We start from the raw sequence: 23563 nt of genomic DNA, 5'->3' as shown, positions 1-23563 counted from the left end.
TTCCTTATAAAACAGCAACAACACCACCAAGTGTGAGTGAGACATGATCAATACTTTGTGCTGCTCAATTATCACCAGGATACTGTTACACAGAAATTGTTCAGGTGACCTTTTCTGCCTGCAAATTTCTATGTGCACTTATAAAAATTGCCCTCCTTGGAAAACACTGAATAAAAAAGGGAAGCAATCCAGATCTCAGACTTGCTTTGTCTCACAGGGGACATGGAAAGATATTGGGCATCTGTGGGATTGATGAGTGCAACGTGAATGAAGATATAATCAAAACTAGAGAGGTACTGAAATAGAAAAAATGGCACAAAAGTGGCCAATAAACTGTATATGGAAAAACACTGCTGGCTTGTTTCCCCATAACCCAAAAGCTTCAATATGAGCTGTGACTTCAAGATAAAGGCAAAGAAGCCAAAGGCAAAGTCCTGTCCCTCAGAAGTGCCAGAGCCACCTGCCAGGGCAGCAAAGCAGCACCTCCTGCTCTGTGCAAAGCTCAGTTCCTTATTCTGAACTCACCAGGTATTTCATGGCCAAATGCCTTCCCAGTATTCTCCCTCTGAATCCCAGTCTGAGAGAAATGGGAAGCTTATGTAACGTTGCAAGCACTGAACACTTTTAGGATTGTCAACTACAGCATGTGGCATCCCTGAGATCCTGGAGTTTTCCGGTTTGACAAATCTCACAGCACATCCACCCCGAGCCCATCTACTCATCTCAGCCTTGCAGGCTCTGAGTGACTTGATTAAAACCTAATGCAACCAAAACTCTGCTCTGAAGAGAAAACTCAATCCATTTGCAGCGAAGCAGAAGTGAAAAAAATCCAGGAGGTTCCCTTGAGGTCCAACACTGGTGGCTGTGCTCGGCGTGCCGCGGCCGAGCCGAGTGTGAGTGTCACTCATCCCTACAAATCCCCAAGGTGAGAGCTTCACTCTCTGAGCTTCCAACACACTCTGACAGCAAAGGAAAAACTTAAAGGTCACCACTACTTGCTAAGGACAAGATAAACACAAGAAAATCACTTGGAAATTTTTTGTACGGATGAGAAAAGTAAACTATGGCAGGCAAAGGCGAAGTTTTGATTTGTTGGGTTATTTATCCGAAGGCTTCACTTGGGGATAAATTCAGGGATGGTTTTGTGATCTGGGCCAACATATTGACATTAGCCTGGCACCAGCTGAACAGAAATGCCATCACTTGTCTTACCTGTCACACTGGCTCACATGTTGCCATTCCCAGCCACAGAAAACCTGTATTCCACAGCATCTCACAGCTGCTCCCACAAACTCAGCCTCTCAAACAATTTTGTTTTCTTAATTAACACCATTTTTGTTGGATGCAAGAAGAGTGTGGATGGCTTTGACTGTTTATAACCATTGTTATTTGTGGAAAAGTAGGAGAAGGCTTTTGAGGTCTCTCAGTGCTACCACAGCACCCCCAAAAGTATCAAAATAACTATAATTTTCTTACAAACCTTGCTTTTCCTAGAATATGGTAAATAAGAAATTAATTATTTTAGCACAAGATTACATAGCAAAATATTATTTTTCCTTCCAAGAGACACAAAGCACACAGGCTTAGAAACTGCCACAAAGACTAGAAATTCAATATTGAAACATCATGATTCTGAAGTGATAGAAACATCTCAGTTTGCTGAGCCCTTGAGAAAGGAGGAAAAAACTTCAGCCAAAGAGCTGCAAAATTTTTGTATCATTAAGTTACATAAAACCCAGAAAATGGGAATTGAAGTGATGTTTTCCTTCATATTACAAGTTATGATACTGGAAACAATAAAGGAAATATTCCCCCTACAGCAGCCACAGGCATTAAAGGCAAACTTGAGCAATGTCACTGCTCAGAACTCCCCAAATAAATAAATCTGTTTATTTGCCTTGCACATCCGCTGATGCAAAAGAGTTTGACTTTTTGCATTTTCTGCTGTATTTTGGTCAAGTTCTCCTGGCTGCTCCATGATTCATTCACTCTGCTGCTGCAGGATCAAAAGCATCTGGAAAGGTGGAAGTGCAGAAAAGCTCTCTGGGAAAGGGAGCTCAGAGCTGCACTTCAGAGCTGCCCATTATCAACATTGCAGAGTGAGCTGCTTTATTTTCAGCTCCCCGAGGTAAGAACAGTAAATTATGACTTGAACTAAACAAGTCACACTTGGCTCCAAAATCAGATTTTCCTACCTCTGCTTTCAGGTCCCAGAGGTGGGCAGAGGAAATCCTGGTCACAGCCAAAGAAGTCATTTTTGGCTCTGGAATAAATTTTCCTGCTTGACTCGAGCCAAACTCTACCATTGAGAGCACCAGAGCTTTGAGCAATCCTTGAACATTTCTTTTATATTATTTTGTTTTAGCAACCTGATTCTCCAGCAATGTGAAGCCCTTTTCAATAACACAGAATTAGGGGTTTGGCCTCTTTCTCCAATCAGTTTTGTTTATAATCAGGTCCACTTCTGAGCCTGAATAATTTCTTTCTCCCTAAGCCTTACAAAGTGTTTTAGACTCTTGTCTCTGTGAAAACCAGAGAACCTAAGATACAAATTAAGTCTAAAATGTTTAAGTGAAACTAAGTTATTCTCCTTAAAGCCTCCACAGAAAATACTGTAACTTATAAAAGCATACAGTTCCTTAAGGAATCCAAATGTTTGCCATTTAATACCAGGATTTGGGGCATATATTTAGCCCAAACATATGGAAAAACTAAAATTGGATATTATTCATCACTCTTGACAATGAGTTTCTTGCCCAAGATTGATGTCTGGATCCCAAACGCTACACTTCAAAACATCTAACAGAAGTTAATTAACAGTATGTTAGCATCAGATAACACATATGTGGGATCAGACATCTCTTGCTGTCACATTATTTATGTTCTCTAATATTACAGCTCACTGCTATTCAATCAAGTTACAAATCATAAAACATATTTGGAAAGCAGGTTGATCACAGACAAGTCCTATTAGTGGAGATGAGCCAACATCAAACTGCCAACATAAAATATTGGTCTCCAAAGGTCCAATCCCACAAACCCTTCTGCTTGTGCACAGTCCTGGGAGTATTAAAGGGATTACTCACACAAGTAAAAGCTCTGTGCAGGAGTAAGGGTTATGGAATTGAGGCTTAAGAGGACTTTTATTAACCCAAAAAGCAGACATTCAAGTGTTGTTTCATGTACAAGCTGAGCATTTTTTAGTGATTTAAACCAATCCCAGAAGTATGTAATTCATGGGTATTCCAAGGGAATTGTTAATCACTTGCATTTCCTACTTTAAAGGAATGTCATTATTAATCAGCAGTTCCTCCTCTGTACCTGTGCTGAGCACCTATTGCTGTGTGAGAGCAACAGATGCACCATTTTCTGGGTAAGTCTGACCTGACCTGTGCCACTGGGCTTTGAATTTTATGTCTGCTGAGACCTCAAGGTCCTCCCAAAAAGTTCCAGGGTTTACCCAGTTTTCTGCTTCACCTACAAAATCCAAAGAAACACCAACCAACTGTATCACAGCAGCAAACGTTGTAACTATTCTATAAACTTTAACTGTTTCATTTGGGAATTCCAGTTCCTTTCCTGAGCTGGAAAAGATGCCAAATCTTCTAATTTTCTTTTGTATCTCTGCTTATGTTTCTACAAAGGTATTAATTAATCAGACTGACCCTCCTTCACTTTACACTTCTTGCAACTCAGCTGGCAATTAATCCAAAATTTTGGGGATCTGATAAACCTAAAGCCTTGGGCCAAACAAAACCCTGTCCAATATAAAGACATTTAAAATAATTTCCTCCAGCATCCTGCAAGGAGCTCTGCACTTCTCATGCTGAGAGACTTCTGCTTGCCCTTCTCTCATCCAGAATTGATCACTGCAGAGCTTTGGGCATTCCCATCTCTAAACAGACACACTCAAACCTTGAGCTGCTTGCAATTTGGCAGCTACTGTTTCTAGTCCTGCTGAAAAATTTAGGGGTTTTCTTCAGTCCAATTAAATAAATAGTTTGACAGAACACTGATTTTTAAAATACAGTTATTTGAAATGGGCTGCACTGTCTGTGATTCTGTTGTATGAAATATTTGGCTGAACTCAAGATAAAATCAAACCATAATCCACTGTGAAGGTAATTCATCCAGGACACATCCTTTTCTATCTAATTTTGTATCATTTAGAAACCAAAACCATTGACTTTCAGGAAATCATTTGGCATTAATTGTAAAGCTCCAGCCATACAACAGACAAAGGATTTCCAAAATACCATGTCAGCACATGCCCCTTATAAAAACCATTTCTAACTCTAGAAAGAGTGCTGAGAACCCTTTGAATGCAAATGTTTTTACACTACAGTACAGTGCATTTTATTTTAGTAGCACAAAAAAATGTTGTGGCTGAATAAGTGCTCCAAGGAATTATGCAAACATTGGAAGAACTTTGCACTAACACAACCTCCCTGGTCCTTGTAGGATGTGGGTTTTTCCCAGCAAGGCTGTAATTAGGCACATGCTGCAGACAACAAAGAAGCCTTTGCTTGTTCACTTAAGCTCAGAACACATCTCTCAAACCAAAGCTGAGTCTGTTTGGGCTTTCAAGTGCAAACCTATGATTTTCTTGTTTGATTTGGCATTAGGCAGAACCAGAATCCAGCTGCTCCTGGTATTTATTTATTCTGTGACCCTTCACTTTGTTTCTTGGCTTCTTGAGGAGTCCCAAAAGCTCTCGAAGGGACACACAGGACAGAGCAGTGACAGAAGTTCAATGACCACCTTAGTGGCACAGACCACTAGAAAAAAGCAGTTTTAAAAAGTAGCCAATAATAAACTTTTTTTTTTCATTAAGCAGAAAGCCTAGAAAAATACTTTTATATATTTATTGGCTTTCTTTTCCTTTCAGCTATGAAGTGGCTGCTCTAATGGAACATCATCTGTCTGTCAGACAAGCCCTGCTCCAGTCAAAAGGAAGGAAGTGTTGAGGTGGGCAATTACACAGCAGTGCAACAGGATGCTGCTTTCACCACCTCCTGAAAAATACAAACAGTTTCAAATTTATTTCACTGGAGCCATTTCAAAATGCTGTTTTTACAAGGCGCTTACAAGTTTTTGCCTAAAGTTACGTGAAGCTTGAATATTCAAAATAGTGCTGTCCTCAGTATCCAGGAAGAGTTTATGTTATGTCATAAATTCATGCTTCAAAATTGCAAGCTAATAAAGCAGCACAAGCTTTATTAAAAAACTGGAAAGGTTTCCAGTTGCACTGTGCTGAAGTGGGAGACAAAATTACATGAAAGAAGGCAATAGGGATTAGAAAGGTGAGACACTGCAAGCAGGACATACACTGTTGCATGTTATTATTTTACAATGTAACTATCTCTTTGCACCTGTTTTCTGCACTAACCTGCCTTATTTAAAGCAGTATTTTCCCAGCAGTTAACCCACACCTTCCCAACCAAATGCCCCAGCAGAGGAAGTCAGGCAGCTCTTCATTTCATTGCAAACACAAGTTTCAGTGCACAGATACAGGCAAGGGAAGATAGGAACATGAAGAGTTGCTTGGAGAATATGAAGTTAATGAGCACTTTAACAAAGCAAAGCTTTCACTGGCCATGTCAGATAAAAATCAATATCCAAAATTGTTTGTTTATTTAGAGTGATGGAAATGAGGCTACAAGACACCCTGTGCTGCTCCTCCTCTTACTTGTGTAGAAGGTAACTCAAAGAATTCAAATGCAACAGAGAGAATTTCAAAGGTAAACACAGAGAAAAGGCATTTTGTGCACATGCAGTGTGTTAAAGATGATATAAAGAGATGTCCAGCTCTGAACTGATGTCCTACCTGCAGGTCCTTCACGTTTGGGAAGGGAATTCCAATGGTCACAACTGCCCTGGCATTCTCATCACAGAAATCCAGCCCCTCACTGACCTTCCCTCTGCACACAGCTATCAGCAGAGCTCCATCTGGGACACGAGAGGAACACACTGATTATTCCAGGGAGAAGCTGAGGAGCAGAAAAAACTTTCACCAAAATGTTTTAGAGAGCTAAACGTCATAAAGGATCATACACTGTCTGGAGAAGGTGAGAGGTTATAAAATTGAGATTTGTCAGAGGAATGAGACTAATTCCACTTTGATCTGACCATCAACTAGCAAAGAATTTCACACTATATAATATAGTGGCAATTAATTATGCAAGAACACTGTGTATCTACACCAAAATGTGAAATGGTAAACCTTGAATTTTACTTGAAGAGTCTGTATCAACCATTTTGAATGTCTGAAAAATGTACCTTTTTCTCCTTTATATTTGATTGCATCATAGTAGATTTTCAGCAGCTCATCAAAGTCACTCTTTGCTCCTCCCTGGGGCTCTGCAATGACTGTTTTAACATCCTCCAGCTTTTTCCACAAGCCAGTGTGCATCCAACGATCCTTTAATTTGTCCAGCATCTGAAAACCAACAGAAAAATCCACATCAACCACTTGAAGTGCTCAAATAAAGCACCCAAAGACACTTCTTTTAGTGAAGTTATATTATGGAGCTTTTGTATTTGTAAATACAAATTCCTGAGCAGACACAGAAACTCAGCTGTGCAGCACTTGGGAAAGAGGGTGGTCAATCATTTTGCTAATTAGAAACAATGCAGATTTTTGAGTTATCAAAGGAAAATTCTCCAAATCTATGACAGTGGCCATTAAAGAGCACATTCTGGTATTCCTCAAAGCAGAGGAATGTCATCCAAAGAAAAATGGAAGTTACCTGTTTTTCTGATTACCAAGTAAGAGATGCATAAGACAGAGGAGACAAATGCTTTGTTATTTTGCATTTCCCCTGCTTTCTCCCAGCCTCTGCTCAGGGAATTACTCTTGCTTTACTACTGATGTGGCACCATTAGCAAGCAAGCACAGAGAGAGTAAATGATGAGTAGTAGGACCAGTTTCCTCCCCACACAGCTGTAACTGCAGAATAAATCATGTCTGCTAAATGTGTCTGTCCTCCTGTTTGTCCCCTTTTCTCCCAGCTCTGTCATTTCCTGGCAGCATCCTGTCTGTAATCTCTTTTTCTAGAAAGGTTGTAATCCTGTGACTGAGCAATGAGTGTCCATCTTGCCATCCCAGGCTGCCACTGGGCCTCAGTTCTTGGATGTGATGTGGAGGTAATTCTGGGAAAGCAAAGAATCAACCATATTACAGCTCTAAGTACATCCATTTGGGATCTGCCAGCGCCTGTAACATCATTAGCTCTCCAGATTTCATTGCTGCTCCTGGACTTGGGCTCTGCCTAGACCCCAACAAAGCAATCCCAGCCCAGCTGGCTCCTGGCACTGCCTGCTGCTTGCCAGCCATGCCAAGGAGAGCCCAGGATGAGAAAACAAACAGCAAACACTTGGGTAGAGCTGAATTTCACACTCATATTCACAAAACCATCATGGTTTGAGTTCTCAGGGTCACTCACCCTTGATTTCCTCCTCTCCTCTCATCACACCCGGTGGGATTTCTCACCAACACACTCCTGTGAAAGGTTCTTGCCAGAAGGGCAAGATTCCTCACCAAAATTCCTTAATCCCTCAATTTCACTGTATTTCTCTCATGTTTGAAAGAAGTGAAACTTATATTCATAACTGCAAGGATGGCAGCAGAAAACTCTCCTCCAAATTCTTAAGAAAACATTTTTTCTCTTTTTTCTCAGTTTATCCAGCCCCTCCAGGCAAGAATCTATTGGACCACAATAGTTCAGGTTATTGTTTCATTGACAGCAACCACCACAATAGAAAAATCTATCATTTTTTGATGGAAATATGGGAATTATTCATGAAATCTTTGACAAGAATGGAGCAATTCATTTAATTCACACAGCAGCTATTACCTGTTCCATTAATGGAGTTTGCTAGATAAGGAAACTTCCCTTGTATCCACTAAAACACAGGACCCTTGGTATGCACAGACACTCAAACAACAAGAATTATGGACCTGACTGAAAACAAATAAATAAAATATAGAACACACACATGCCTCAGAAGAGCCAGGAACCAAGAGCAAGTTTCTCATAAAAAATCATTTCACTTTGGGTTGGAAAAGTGCAAATGGGAGCAAAATCTAATGCCAGGAATCACAGGAAGGAACCATTAATGCCCCCAGTCAGTCACTCCTCCCACCCAAGGGAATAATAGCTCCTGCACTGGAAGGCAGGCAGGGTATATTTTATTAAATCCCTTAAAAATGGATTCTCAAATGGTTTATTAACAAACGGTCTTCCTCCAGGAGAGCAGAAAATCTTGTTAGAAAGAATCTGTCATCTTCCCATGCACTGAAGGATGTTTACTTGGATAGCTTTTCCCTTTTATCCCTTTCTGCAATTTAAAGACACCTGTAAGCTATGATAAATAAAACCTGAGAGCTCAGGGTTTGGATCTACCATCCATCTACACCAGCAGCCCCTTTTTAAAGCAGTTTTTGAAGTGTTCTTGAAGTTTGGGAATGGGGGGAACTGTTTTCTCACCACCTCTTTCCATTATGCTGCACTGCAAGGCAAAACCCTCCCAGTTGTGCCCCCAAAGGAGGAGCTTTGGCCCTTTCCATTTGCTGCTTTGTTTTATACAGTGCCAAAAATCACATTAAGGGGCTCCCAGGTCATGAAGCAAACCCGAAGATTTGTTTAATGTATTTTACCCTGAGGCAAGTTGGGTGTAATTTCCAGCATGGGATCAAACCTGAGGAGTTTAACTTGGAGCAATCAGGCTGCTGGGGATGTGCTTTTCCTGCAGGATCCAACACCTCCTGACAGGGGGTTGAGGAGTAGAAATTAGCTGAGAAAAGGGAATGTCTATGAGAAAAATTCTGGCTTATTTTAGGTCTTGTCCTGCTAATTTCTTTACATAAAATATTCCTTAAATATTTGAGCATTGATTCAAGTCCTGAATGGATCACACCTTGCCAGCAGAGAAAAAAGGTACCACAGAAATAATCCCTCCATCAAGAAGTGGTTGGGGAAGCAACAAAACACCTACAAATACCCAAGGATGTTCCAGAGCAGTACAGGACAAAAAGATAATGATTTAAGCAGCACCTCAGAGCAGAACAAAATAGCTCTGACTTTAGTGAACAGTTTAACAACTCGTAACTATTTAACAACAATTATCAGTGGCAACTGTATTGTGTGCCCTTGTGCACCTGTCAAGCTTCAAGCTGTCTTGTTTCCCACACATTTCTATAACAAATGCACAAAAGGTATTTCAAGGTGAACAGAACTTCCACCAACAACTTGTGACCCTCTTAAAAATCTGACATTATACACACTGAAATAACCCCACTTCTACAAACGTCACTATTTTTTCAGATTGGGTTCTATTTAATGATATGGAGCTGCACTTTTCATTGTTATTCAAATATTCAGGTGGCTGCAGGGGGAGAAAGGGAAGAGCCATCAGGTTTTTCTTAATAAAAATCACAGTATTGGCACCACTGTTAGTGCAAAAAGTCAGAGCTTCCCCAGGGACTACCATTGATCTAAAAGCCTTTTCCCAAGCAGAGCTCTTCCTGTGTTTGCTCCCAGGATTTTCTTTGTGAATAAGCACTGCTTCAAATCCAAGCGTGTCTCCAGTGGGCTGGAAACGTGTTTGAAGGGTCAAACAGAAGTTCTACAGGCAGGCAGAACAAAACTTCCCAGATGGGAACAGGAGATGTGGCCAAGGGGAGCTGAGCTGCTCCAGAACTTTGGTCTAGGAGAACCAGCAGGGATTTGAGCCCCCTGGGAGTAAAAGGGAGTGACTGGGAATGAAAGGGAGGGACTGGGACTGAATGAGAGCCACTGGGACTCACCAGAGCTCTCTTCCATCTCCCCAGTGCCACACAGACTCACAGTGCTGCTCTAACCATTCCTCTGCAAGGTTTGTGTCTCGACAGAAAAATTACAGGTGGCAAAATCAAACACTTTTTTTATCTCTGCATCTTTTTTTTATCTCTGCATCTGCTGAAAACCCTTAAATTCAGAGAGATTGTCAGCAAGAAATGCAATTGCCTCGTTTTACTACAAAAAGTTTCCCACCCTTTGGGCTGTCTGCAAAAAAAACCAAGCCCAGGTTGGTTTGTATCACAGAACAACTCAACCTGCATCTGCAGTCTCCTCTCTTCCTTTCAGTAAAAATAAATATAAAAATTAAAAAAACCCTATACACTCTGACAGGTCCTCCTGCAAGTTGAAGCTGTTAGGCTGGAGGACATCATATTTTCCACTCAAGTAATCCTGTGATGATCTCAAGGCCCAGATGTTTTTATAATGGCTCTAATTCCAGAGGTATTGCATTCCCTTTAATAACCTTCCAGGAGGATATGTGCTGAGTCAGCTGCTTACCTCCAGCTGGAGGGTTTTGTTCCAATCCCTCTCCCTCTGGCCTCAGGAGAATTACCTGGATGAATGTTTGACTTCCATTATGAAAGGATGGAACTATCCCTATATTAGTGATAATCCTAAAACATATTCAGTCATTAAATCAAGGCATTGCTTAAATATTGTGGCCTTAAATTCCTGTTTTTTCAAAGGAACCCTGGAGAGTGGATCTGGCCAGACTTCACCCACTTTTTTTTTGGTATTACAGGTTTCTATTGAAATAATTTCTTCAAGGATTAAGATGGTTTGAAAAAGTAGAGAATTAGCAGAAATTATTTGACAGTTCTTGAACTGAAAGCTTTGCCAAAACTTGGCACCAAATGGCCCAGAATCCTACAGGCAACTGAGCTCCAGGAATATTGGAGTTTAGGAGAAAATCTGAATATCTTCAGAACTGAAGTATCTTCAGTTTAGGAGAAATAAGACTTTACTAAAGAGTTTACCAATGTGGGGTCATAGGATCACTAATTTATTCCATTTCCACTTTTAGTTTAAAAGCCAAACAAACCAACCCCAAAACAAAAGCCAACAACAGCAACCACAAAAAATGTCCTTTGAGGTTCAAAGTGAGCAGAAAGAAACAACAAGAGGAAGAAAGGAAACAGAGGAATGAAAAGGGAATGAAAGAGTGAAGGGACAAGAATAAACTGACTGGAAGGATTGGTGTGAAAGGAAAACTGAGTTTCCTTCCAAAAATAGAAGGGATAACTAACCAATAAAATCTAATGTCCATTACCCCAATATTTCACATAAATTTGGAATAGCCCCCTAGAACTATTAAAAATAACCCCATAAAAAGCACAATGTCCCTTAACAAGAGTAAAAGGGATGAAAAGCAAAGCAAGCAATGAAACCAAATCACATTTATCAAAATCACCCAAAAATATTCCACACTTTCAGGAGGACTAAAAGAATATTCACCTCTGGGCCACAAGACATTTACCCAATTGGCAGAAATAATTTACATTTCATCTTTTTTTCCTTCTTAATCACCCCGTACACTTTCTGAAAAGGTCATTTTAACCATATTCCTCACAAAAAAAAAGAAAAAAAGCCTCAATTTTGCTCAACACCCAGACATTTGCACTGCTCTAGGCTGGGGCTCCACCAGCCAAGAATAACTGAGGCCATTGAATTATTTAAGCAGTTGTTTGCACTCAATTAGATTTTCATGAAAGGTTAAGCAAGAGACTGATTCACAGCCCCTCCTCATGTTTGGGGGAAGGTTCTTACACAGGACAAGGTATTTAAAATTCACTCATTTGAATGGCTGAGCCAATGCAAAATATAAACATATTTTTTCACAAAAGAAGATATTTTAAACTTCACATTTTCATTTTCTCAACTTTCAATTCTAATGGGTTTCATTTAAAGAGAACGTGAAAATATCTGTGACAAAGTATTTAATTCTTGAAGGAAAACTTATTTTCAAAAGTAAGCATCAAATTGCCACTGTTAATAGGAAAATAAATAATTTTATATAGAGAAAAACACTAAATGTCCATATAAATACACATGCACAGGTAATCTTTTCTTTATGAGCCAAAAATAAATAGTTTTAATGCAGCATTTTAATGGGAAAAGGCCACCCAAGGATGTCATTCTTATCAAGGAGAAGCTCCACCTGCTTTCTCCTGCACATTTCCCAATTATTCATTAGCATAGGGGGAACAACCCAGCAATGCACAGAAGGTTCTGAACCAGCCTGGTTTCCACAGTACAAATTCCAGGTGAATTCCTGATTTCCTTTGCCAAAGACTCACAGAGCCTCTGGAATTAAATGCTCCATAAGAGCAAAACAGAAAATAGTACAAAAAAATAAAATTATTAATCCAGGAGGCTGCGAATGGACACATTTATTCTGATAGTCTTCCAGAATTATGATGGAAGATCACAGAGCCTTTAAATTGTCCTAACAGGTGGTCATGGAGTTTGTCCTCAACTCATCTCCTGGGAAAAAGCTGCCCTGGATTGGAAATCTCTAGCACTGTGCTATTTCAGGAGATTTTTCACTTAATCTCTCTCACTATTTCTTCACAGCAGAAAATTAGTTTGGAGGTGAAAACTTTCAAACCATGGAAATGTGATTTTCAACAATTTCCATGGGCAATGTGTCCTTTTAAATCGAGAAGTACTGTACTTGTTTTCTCAAGGAAAAATTTAAACCAACATGAAATAAACCCAAATACTTGGGACCAAGAATGGCATTGAGATCCCCACATAGGGTGGAAAATGTGGAATAAAATCTGTGCTCATCCACACAAGCTCAGACACTGCAGGGGAAATTTAAAAAAAAAAAAAAAAAGATGGAAAAAAACCCCAGATAAAGCTACTGTGCAACTCAACTACATAATTCAACTAAACCCTGCCCACGGTGCAAAACTCTGTATTCTGAACAAGATTCTGATCACCATGTGCACACTCCAGCACAATCCAAGGTGAATAATTCATCATCATTTTCAAAGGCAGAGTATGCATCACTCAACTTGGGGGCAGCACGGGGGATTTCACCGGGATGATTTTTCTTTGGGGACAATGACAAAGTGCCGCTCACCAGCAGGAAACTGAAGCACTGAAGTGTGTTCCATGTGCCATAAATCAACACTGCAGCCACAGGATGTCTCTCTGGTACCAACACACCATCAATTTTTCAATAAGCCCCTTAAATAATGGAAGAGGTGAACGGCGACAACAGTAATGAAAAATGAAATGTTTTGCACGCCAAAGACTTTAGAATAACGCGGTTAATATGTTGCTCCTACAGCTAAAGAAGCTTTTTTATAGAAATCTGCTCCCAAAAAACCCAATATGTTGCCCCCCAAACAACTTGGAGAGGCTCTGCTGAGTCTTTGAGCTCTGTGTGAGCTGCTTAGGAACAACCTGGTTCAAAGCAGGGTTGCTTTTGTGGTTTTAAAATTAACCAAGACAACAAGTTCTGTGTTGCAGGAACTGCTTGTACATCCAACCCTAGGCTATCATTACACCTTCCCATTCCAGGGAGAGAAAATCCTTCATGCAAAGAGAGCTCTTCAGAAAAAAAAATAATTTTAGAAGGATAGTTTAGATGCTAGACTGGAATAAAAAGGGAAATTAACTGGTCATGGATGAAGGCAACATCTCCACTGCTGCCCTTCCCCAGCCAAAAGCCAAGCTCAGTCATCTCTGACCTCTTTGATTTTTTAGAATAAAGGAAAGAAACCCACAAGGTTGTCTTAGTGGCACATCAGCAGTGAAGCACAGCACCACTGGGAGAAGTGATCCAAAGGGAGGAGCAGCCTAACCCTGGGCAGGAGGCCAAGCATGGCCACAGAGCTCCCCCAGGAACTGGGGACAGGCAGCTCCTGTCACTGGGAAGCTGCTCAGCCTGCCAGAGTGACAGCTCTGAGCTCCTCTCTACTGCTACCCTAGTCCAGAGTCCCAACAGGAGATGCTTCATATCCCCCCACCACACAGATTAGACAAATCCAAATCAATCCATAAATAAGCTCATGTAAGTATTTCTTCCAAGTACCCAACTTGATCCCTTCACCCTTCTTCCCTTCTGTCCCTAAAGAAAAAAACATTCAGAAAGAAATAACAGACTTATGATTCTTAGGGAAATCACTTCTCATCACATAATCAAAAATAGGAAAAAAAAGCTGAAAACAAAGTTTTCAACACAGCACACTTGAAGTTATTTGTTTAGAAATATTTTTGCTAGAAATCAATCCATTAATGAGCTGTAAAATGAATCCAAATGCAAGGAATAATCTTTAGAATACCTCACTCACTAATTAAAAGCTTGCTCACCCAATTAGGAGCTAAAACTGAGGCATGATTTTTTAAAACACAAGTTGATGGCTCCCAGACCTTCCAATGATGTAGAATTTCTCTGAATTTAAAAGAGCCCAAGTATTCCTTTGAATACATTTAATATTCAGATTCTTGTATGAGCTGTTGCAGTGCTGATGCAGAACATGCTCCCTAAATAAATCCTTTCAAGTGATTTTCTCTCATATCTGGTGTTTTTCACACATGAAGAAGTCACATCTCTGCCACATCAGCAGTGAATCTTTCACAGATGCCAAAGGGAGCAGGAACTCTGCAGGTTGTAATGGCTCAGAACAACATTAATGTTAAATAAACTAAAATAACCTTAAAAACCCTGTTAAAATAACATAAAATTCAGAAGATACACCTTCTGAAAAATAATGTTGCTTATGGATATTATTCCCTGCTCACAACTGCCTTCTTTCTTTCCCTTTTATTAAAATCTCTTGAGAAGAAGACACAATCACTCTAATTGTTATTTACTGTTAGGACTCCATCATTCAGAGTGCAAACTCCTTGACAGTAAAAACTCATTTTCAATGCAGTTCCTACCTAAATGGGAGGAAAAATATGCAAGCAAAAGTGTTAATTACAAGGGAAATTGGAGCATGTGTTAACGAGCTACACCAATTCAGCTTGCAGCACTTTGACAAGTCAGAGCCCCGAAGTGAGAAACAATAATAGATTTTTAGTTTATTTTCCTGATGCTGTCTGCTCAGGGCATTTAAATTAACAGTGCAATAAAATATTAAACTGCCCAGCTCTCAGGGTGTGAAATTCACAGGCAAAACACTCATCTGCCAGCACGGCAGATAATTTTTTTAGACATAATATCCAATAATCTGCCACCGACTGTCGCTCTGGATTGAGTTTATGTGACGAGCAGCAGCAGCAGGAAGGATTGCTCTGGGTAAAAAGCAAGTGCCACAGGGCACCTGAATAATTGCACAGCCCTTGCTGGTCACCACAGCATCCAGCAAGTGCTGGGGATTGGGTTTGTTCATGCTTTGCAGGCTGGAATTCAAAAGGAGGATGTGGGACCCAAAGCACACCTCAGGGAATTCCCTCTGGGATGAGAACATTGCAGAACAAGGAGTGGGGAAAGTGTCTCAGTGCAGGACAGTGCAGCTGTTTGGGCAGCAAACAGCTCCAATCTGCTGCTGAGGGTTTGCACAGCACCAGGAGTCACCACAGGTCATTCCTTTCATATCACCTCACCCACATGGCCACTCACCCAGAATATTCACCTGAGTGCCTCTGCTGTTATTTGGTTAATTCATAGTAAGGCAGACACAGTTAAGGATGCTGCAAACTCACACCAACAACAACCATGGTGAAAAAAATCAGAATTTCAAAAGGAGAATATTTATAGATTCTGATAGCATGGTTAACCACTGGAAAACACATTAAAAAAAACCCAGAAACATGAAGATGTTTCATCCCTGAGACTGAAAAAAAAAGGATGATCACGTTCCCAGCCTGGAATGTGCAATATCATCTCTTCCCCTGAGCTGTCTCTGACACTTGTCTGACCTGCTGCTGAGCCACCTCAGTTCACAAGGCCACCTGGAAACTAACTGGGAAAAAAAATGAATAAAAAGGATAAAAACTTTTCATTTGCTCAGGAGATCCACAGAGTAGCACAAGAACAGTCACAGAGAAAGGGGGAAGAACCTGGACAGTCCGCCCCAGGCTCCTGGATCACCTCCTCTAAGCAACTCTAACATTTGGGTTGCCCCTAATTTCCCAGAAATCAGGAAAATTACTCCATAAATGGTGTGTACATCTGTGATCCTGTCATACTATTTAAGAAAGAAAACACACTGTGCAATTATTCACATTGTCAGTTCTCATCCCTGAAGATTAAATTTTATCTTTGATGTAGCCCAACATTTTCTTGGTAACCAAGCAGTGGGGAAAAAACAACCACCAAAAAAACCAAAGCCCAGACAACTCAAGGTCAAAAAATTCAAAGTGAAAACCTTCTAATAAATCATTATAAAAATTAAGGAGAACTTCAACTACCCAACACTTCAGTTATTCCTTTGCATAATCCAGCACTATTCTGGCTGTGAGTTTGCTGCAGCCTCTGCAATTCCACAAGAAATGATCCTGCCAGGCTGTGAATTTTCAGCTCCATTTGCAAATTTAGTTTGGCAGAGTTGGATTGAACTGATGACATTAAAGATAAATATTATATACCTGGTTGTACAAAAACTCTTCTAATTATTTTTGTATGGACTTTATTGTTCCTTCTGCTACTAGTTTGTTTTTTTTTTCTTTTCTATTTGAACCAATTTCATAACAGTGCCCAAGGCAGAGCAAAACATTGTGAGGGAATGGTTAAAATCTTCCCTCCCACACAGGGATTTTTCCAGACATTTCTATGCCCAAGTCAATGGGAAAACCAAACTCTAGACTTCAGGAATCACATGAAGATTTACAGGAGGTTTTGGAGCTCTCAGAAGGCACCTCAGATAATTGGACTTTTGGATGACTGCGAGAGCCTCAACAGCTAGACAGTTTATATGTCTGATATTGAAATGATGGAAAAGAGAGAATTAAACTGAAAGTAGATACTGTATATGATTAATGGGAGGAAATAAAAAACATAAAACAATAAGAAGCTGAGATAAAGTTCAAAAAGACAACTACCAGTGCAGAGTAAGAGCAAAAAACAAGCAATGAGGAAATAATAATGGACAAGTAAAATGAAATCCTATCTATGTTTATTAGGTGCAAATGTTGAAATGAATAATTTGGGAGCCATTAGAACTCAGCTTTTTAGAGCACATTTTCCCCAAATCATGTCCCATCAGAGAGAAATCACTTCCCTAAGATCACATTAATCACTAATTAAGTCACAATTATTTCATAACCTACTCCTGAACTGCCAAACCTGTTCAAAGGCCTCTTCCAACCCAATGATGTTGGGTATTAGCTGTAGTCAAAACATCTAAAATTGGACAACACATTGAAACAGTCTTGTTTCCTGTCTAATTTTCTTGTTTCTTGTATCATTTTAAGGCTGTAACAGTGTCAGTTACATTCCCTAACATTAAAATTATGCAGAAAGTTAATGCTGATGGAACTTTAAAGAAGAAATTTGTCATAAACCACATGAACAGACCCTACACCCTGCAAGTATTTACGCACAGGAGTAAATCTCTTCTTCAAAGCACTCCTACAGCTGTCAGCAGGAACATCAAGGAGAATATTACCCTTGATGAAGCATTTTTCCCTGCATATAATCAGAAATACACCTAACAGAAAAAGTTCAGCATTTTTAGGGAATTTACTCCATAATTCCTCACATAAACCCTGCACCAAGGAGTCACCAAAGAACTGTTCTCCTACTTGATTTCAAATTCACCTTTTAACTGCACAGACCTAACAGTCTCCAATTTTCCCCCCAATACATATTACAAGCAAAAAGACGCTGTGGAATGTTTCTCTCTTATCTGGATATTGTCATTTTACTGTCTCAAACTTCTAAAAACAAGCTTTTGGCTAGGGAGGAAATCAGTCAGCATCAGACCTAGTGGGGAAACCCTGCACTTGCTCAATGTCTGTGGTTCTTACATAGTTCCAGATGTTCAGAACATTAATAATGCACTAACTCAAAACCTCTTTTTGAAACTTTAGAATGTGCAAATTGCATTAAAACCTCTTTGCCCTCATTAATGGTATTGTTACAATCCCAAGTCTCTGGAAAATGTTTTTTGGCATTTGTTTAACTTCGTGATATTGCCATTTACTCATTTTAACAGCCAGTGCTCAAATCTTAATGCTTTTAATAGGCTGGGCTAAACAGACTACCATCCTTTGGAAATTTATTGAAGTAATTTATTAAATAAGTAAAAGTTGTCTGAAGGCAGCATTGCTTTGTTTTATTGATGGCAGAAAACAAAATGGGTTTCTTATCATTTATTTACAACCTCATGTTTCAGGGAAGTTTTAGAAAGGAAAATACTGTTTTTTCAGAGTTCAATTCATTGTCTGTCACTCAGACTTCTTAAAGAATTTCTACCAATCTCAGGTATCTCAGTAAGAAAAGGCTCTGAAATGAAGAAGAGCCAAACAGTAAGAATTAATCTTGAAATGATATCCCTCAGCCTATCTGAGGGTGGCACACACAGCATATTCCAGATTTATATCCACGAGGACACAGCCAGAGGTTAAACTGAGGTCCCTCCTGTTGATTCCAAGTAAGTGAAGATTCTCAGTCTGCTTGAAAGGAGCTCCACACTGCTCACAGGGTTAATTAATATCCTTAATTCCTGCTCGTCTGGAGCTGCAATGGTGCCAAGAATGGTTTGTCAGCAGCACAAGGGCAAACAACACCTGCCTGGGACTGCACTGCAGGCTGGGTGGATTCCTTACCAGGGAAAGGGAGCCAAGCAGCAAAGAGAGGAGTTCCACCCAAAGGGATTTGCTGTCACCCAGTCCTGGCTGCTCCCACCCAAGAAAACATGATCAGCCCAGAGAGGAGGAAAATGGGATGAGACTGACACAGCTTGAGCTCTAAACCAGCAGCTCTTAAAGTTATCACAACCATGAAAATTGAAAGTGAAATTTAGCATTTATTTTTTGCTGTGTGTCACTATAAACTTACCCAAAATTCTCAAGGAAAACAGCCAATGCAATGCAGCATTAATTGGTTATATGCTAACTAATGCTAATTGTGCCACCCTCCTAACTCACATGGCACAGTTTACGATCACAGAATAGTTTGGGCTGCAAGGAATCTTTAAATGTGATCCAGTCCAGCCTCCCGGCAATGAGCTTGGGTTCTCAAGCACAGAATTCTTATCAGTTCCTAAGTTTTCCTGTTGAAAATCCTCATTCAAACCCTTTCCAGCAACAAATTTTTACAAAATTGTACAAATTTTGCTTCCAAGTGATGACTCCTCAATTAGCAGATCCAAATTAACCAGCAATGCCTCCAAGGAAAACACAACAAACCAAACCCACCGACATTAACATCATCATCATCCAAAGCTTCTTTTGTTTAAAAAAAAAAAAACAAGCTCCTAAGAAAGGTCAGTTAATTCATCATGATGGATTATCACTAAAATTTATAAGCATTAGCATTTTTCTCCCTGCTGGATACCCTGACTTTGATATGACACATATTGAATGAATCATCTAAGATGCAGGAACCAGGCAAGATATATCTTAATGCAGACAGGTCGGCAACATGAGCCCTAATGGGCCTTATCTTAATCTTGTTTAAAAGCATCTTAGATTTCTCAGCAATCTTTTCACCTTCTGATATTCTCTTTTATAGAGTGTTTTTGCTGGAGTTGCTACTGATTTTCACATCAATGCATTTTTGTTGCATGGTATCACCAGTTTTGGGAGCCTTAAAGATGATGGAGGTTTGGAATTTAGGGAATGTTAAGATTAAGGTGATTTTTTATGTGCCACAACTTCAATAATGACACTAAAAATTTCCATGTTGTTTGTAAATTATCCCACATGAATCATCACAGCTGCTCATAACAGACACCTATGATTTGTGGGGATGATGGGTTGCTTTCCCATCCATATATTTTCCTCTGTTGCACTGTTAACTCCAGATATTTGCCATACATGTATGTTAAACAGTCACTTTTCAGCTAAAAATATATTTATTCAAATATCTGATTAAGATATATGGAAATTTCTATACTATTGCTTTTTTTCCCATTGACATTGGGGCTAATAATTCCAAACTGAAATCCAATGTACATGCCTAACCAAATTCCAGCTCCAGCAAATTACCTGGATAGGAAGTACTTAAAATTCAGAGCATTGTCCTCAGTCTTCCAGATATTTAAAAAAAAAACCTTTATTTTTCACTTATCCTGAAGTCAAAACTTCAATTCATAAAACAGGTTGAGCCATCAAAAAATCTGCTTAACTCCTAATAGTGAGATCCATGACCATGTGTATTAATCAGATCCTGACAGCCCTGAAAAATTCCTCTGAAGGCTGCAGCTTTTTAAAGACAGGCAGCAATTTCCTGTGAAAATCACTTTTGAAATGCAAATATTCTGTATGATAATGATGAAAGAAAAATCCCTTTTTTCCCTGTACTAATAGCTTACATTATTCCGTGTTTTCAAGGTATTAATCTCAGACTTAAAGGCAACCCAATCCTGAATAAAAGTAGTAGAAAGAAAAAGGGCATCCATAGAAAAATATTGGCAATGTGATTTTAAAATACCATCCTTCAATTGTCTGCAATTTATATTTATCAATACTTTGCTGGGCTCAGGGAAGTGTTCCCACAAAGAACAGAACACACTCAGTGAGTATGGGGTGACCTTTCAGAAGGGCAGGGGAGGGGGAAGGGATGCAGAGCTGTCCAGCAATTGTTTTCCTCCTTTATTAAATGTCATTACAAAGTCTCTCTCTCTCTGTACTTGTAATTCACATTGCTATTCTCAGCAAAACTTTCATAAATATCTGTCAGGTCTGGATGGGGAAGATCTGTACTGTTGAGCATGACACACTTGGAAAGGTAACACTGGGAACTGAAATATGGTCCAGGTAAATTCTTAAATAAATTGAATGGGAGATTTCTTGTCAGATCATTCCCTTTGCATGGAAGTGCACAGTTTTGGGAGCTAATGAATTTATGGTCAATAATCTGCTTTTTTCAGTGGCTTACATTACCTGGTCTGATGTGGTCACCTAATGGTTATTGTCAGGAATTGCACTGTGGTTCCAATTCCTAAAGAAATAACCCTCCCTCTGCAGCCTGCCAGTTAAATATTAAAACATGAAGGGTTTGTAAAAAAAGAATAAATTGTTTTTATTTCATTTTGTTAAACATTCTCTGTTTAGGAACCTTAGAGATGAGGGGAAAGGTCTGAAATTCTATTTCCATTATGTCAGGATTTTTGATAATTTGGGTAGAATTTTTTGAGGGTTTTTTTTGAGAGATTTTTGTTTGTTAAGATGATTTTTTAAAATCATAAATAATTATTTTAAAAGTCATATCCTTGCAAGCATGACAAGAAAAATCAGTATGAATTACAGAATCATATTGCAGGTTTATATTCCTGTTCCTGACCATAAACAACAGCAAGAACAAATAGAGAAGAAAGCAGAACTACTGGGAGATTCAGATTAACCATAATTAGATATCTGCTGTCAGTGAAATTAGATATTACATAGTTTGAAAAGGAGAAATTTGATTCCTTTCAGCCAATGTCAGTGAGCAATTCCCCTGACTCAAGAAAAATACACTCAAATCTCCAATGCAGTGAAATGGAACAAGAAACAAGGGAAGGGGAAATTAACTGGATGAATTCTGCTTTCTGGAAGCACAGAAAGAACATGCAAAGGCATTCCTACTGCTGAGTTATACAAAAAGTATCATTTCATGATGGGATTTTTAATCTTTTTCTTAATAAATAATATCTAAACCTTTAGGGAAACAACTTAAGGAAAAATTATGAATATGGCTGGTTTTTTTGGTAATGCTAATTAACACAGACATTTGCTGAGAAAAACCAAACATGTTTGCTCATGGAAACAAACTTGAATGCAAACAAATACCAATCTAATCCCCCTGTGTTTTTACAACACATTTTTTTGATAAACATTTATATATGTTGATGCATAAAGCTGAATATCACACAGTGCATTTTCAATAAGGTGTGTGGTTTCAGGAGAAGAATGTGAATTCAGATTTCCTTACCTTATAGGATGGCAAAAAGCACAAAATTCCTTGGCCAACTGTCTGACACACTGACAGCAGGAGTTCTCCCACCTCATCCTGGAACTCAAAGGTCTCTGTGTGCTGGAATGTTGCACACAACTTCCTCCCATTGGGGCCTGATCCAACTGTGCCAACCCAAACCTGGGGTGTTCACATGGAAAAAGTTAATTCCAACATAGGTTGTGTGAATTGCAGCAGGTTAAATAGTGGCATTTTAAGTGTGAAAGAAATATTGAGGTATTTCTAAACAAATTCATTTCAGTGCTTGAAGTGCAGTACTGGTATGAGAGGGTTATTACCAATATAGGATGACCAATTTTTCCAGGGAAATGTGTTTAAAAATTGCCTCTTTATTCGTTTGAAAATGTCCTTTTCTATTGCATTAAGTCAAGCAGCAGTCTGGACTTTGTTTTAACTGACAGAATGGGTTTGTCATCACTTTTATTTAGTTTTTTTACCTTGTGCAGCATTAGATCAGGAGAGGAAACAGCCATGCCCAATTTACCTGGGAATTCCGGATAACGTGATTCGCCTCCAGCTGAATGGAAAACTTCACACCAAGCTCTGAGGAAAAGGAGTCCATGGGAGAGAGTGTGCCTGAGGTCAGAACAATTGTTCTAACTTCATTTAAGTCAGAAAAGGCCTGGGTGGGAGAAAGAAAAGCAGGGATTTAGAAAATCAATACAATCACTTTCAGAGCCGATATGTATTTGTTATCACTCAGATTATTTTAGGCTTTCTTCACTCTCAGCTCACCACAGCAGGGTTCAAGCACCAAAAATTCAGCATGTGGACAAGGGTTTTCTGCCTTGAACTCTTTTTGTGCTTGGGCCTTGGGAAGAAGGAACTTGTCTCTGAATCATCATGATGGTTTTCACTCATCCAGGTGTAAGTTTGTTGCAGAGCAACCCTGTAATCATCTGCAAATCTATACAGAGATAGAGAAGTATCAGTAAAAACTACAATTAAGCTATCAAATTGTGAGCATTAAACTTGTAAAAGTAAGACCTGACCTGCTGTTGTCTTTGAAGAGACAGGAAAGGACCATGAAGAGGCCTTTGAGCACTATCTGTGTTGCAGGGCTCACAATTGGCACCTCAACAAGTTCCTCTCTCCCATGCATAGATACTTTTTCTTCTTTTTCCAGGACAGCAGCAAGATGTTTCTGTGAGAGGCAAATTCCATATTGACAACATTCCAAGTGTCTTCTCAAAAGCAAAATTAATAGAGACAAGACTGTCAGCTCACTGCTTTAAAAGTTCACCTAAGATACCTATAAAGTCAGAGGGAAAGGGGAAAAGAAGGGCCAAGGGAAAGGGGACAATGCTTTCAATTTTTAAAAATGATTTTAACATTTCTGGCTTACACAGAAAGGAGGGGAGGTAAACTTGCAAACAGGGTAAAAACATTTCAGCACTCAATAAAAATCCAGCTGGATAGAACAGGCAAAACTATCACTGGCTCAATGGTTCAATTGAAATAATTGTATGGGATCAATTGTGTCCTTCAAAACATTGATTCTCCAAATTCCAGTGGCTCAAGGGGATTACTCCTGGTTTTCATCAGGAATCATTTTCAGACAACTTTTTGGTATTGCAGTAAATTAAAAGATCTGCATTTAACTTCTGTACATTTTAAGATGTTTAACAACACCAATGTGGTG

General features: G+C 39.3%; 1 protein-coding gene across 7 annotated transcripts in view; it reads right to left on the bottom strand.

The window, feature by feature from the left end:
* BRIP1 (BRCA1 interacting DNA helicase 1) overlaps window positions 1–23563 on the bottom strand; it is a 95083-nt gene that overhangs the window by 59599 nt on the left and 11921 nt on the right. For all 7 annotated transcript variants that reach the window (XR_014855754.1, XR_014855755.1, XR_014855756.1 and 4 more), the window contains exons 11-16: window positions 22914–23065; window positions 22657–22828; window positions 22406–22543; window positions 21880–22041; window positions 6280–6439; window positions 5828–5949 (exon numbers count right to left, since the gene is read on the bottom strand). Coding sequence is in view for 3 of the 7 variants with exons in the window: in XM_085078483.1 (XP_084934609.1) it covers window positions 5828–5949; window positions 6280–6439; window positions 21880–22041; window positions 22406–22543; window positions 22657–22828; window positions 22914–23065 (906 nt within the window). In the remaining 4 variants the exon portion in view is untranslated. The remainder of the gene's footprint in view (window positions 1–5827; window positions 5950–6279; window positions 6440–21879; window positions 22042–22405; window positions 22544–22656; window positions 22829–22913; window positions 23066–23563) is intronic.

Source organism: Lichenostomus cassidix, chromosome 19 (genome assembly GCF_008360975.1).
Source record: "Lichenostomus cassidix isolate B80296 chromosome 19, HeHo_3.0, whole genome shotgun sequence".
Classification (NCBI taxonomy): Eukaryota; Metazoa; Chordata; class Aves; order Passeriformes; family Meliphagidae; genus Lichenostomus; species Lichenostomus cassidix.
The sequence above is the reverse complement of the archived record's forward strand: the minus strand, read 5'-3'. Positions and strand labels throughout refer to the sequence as shown.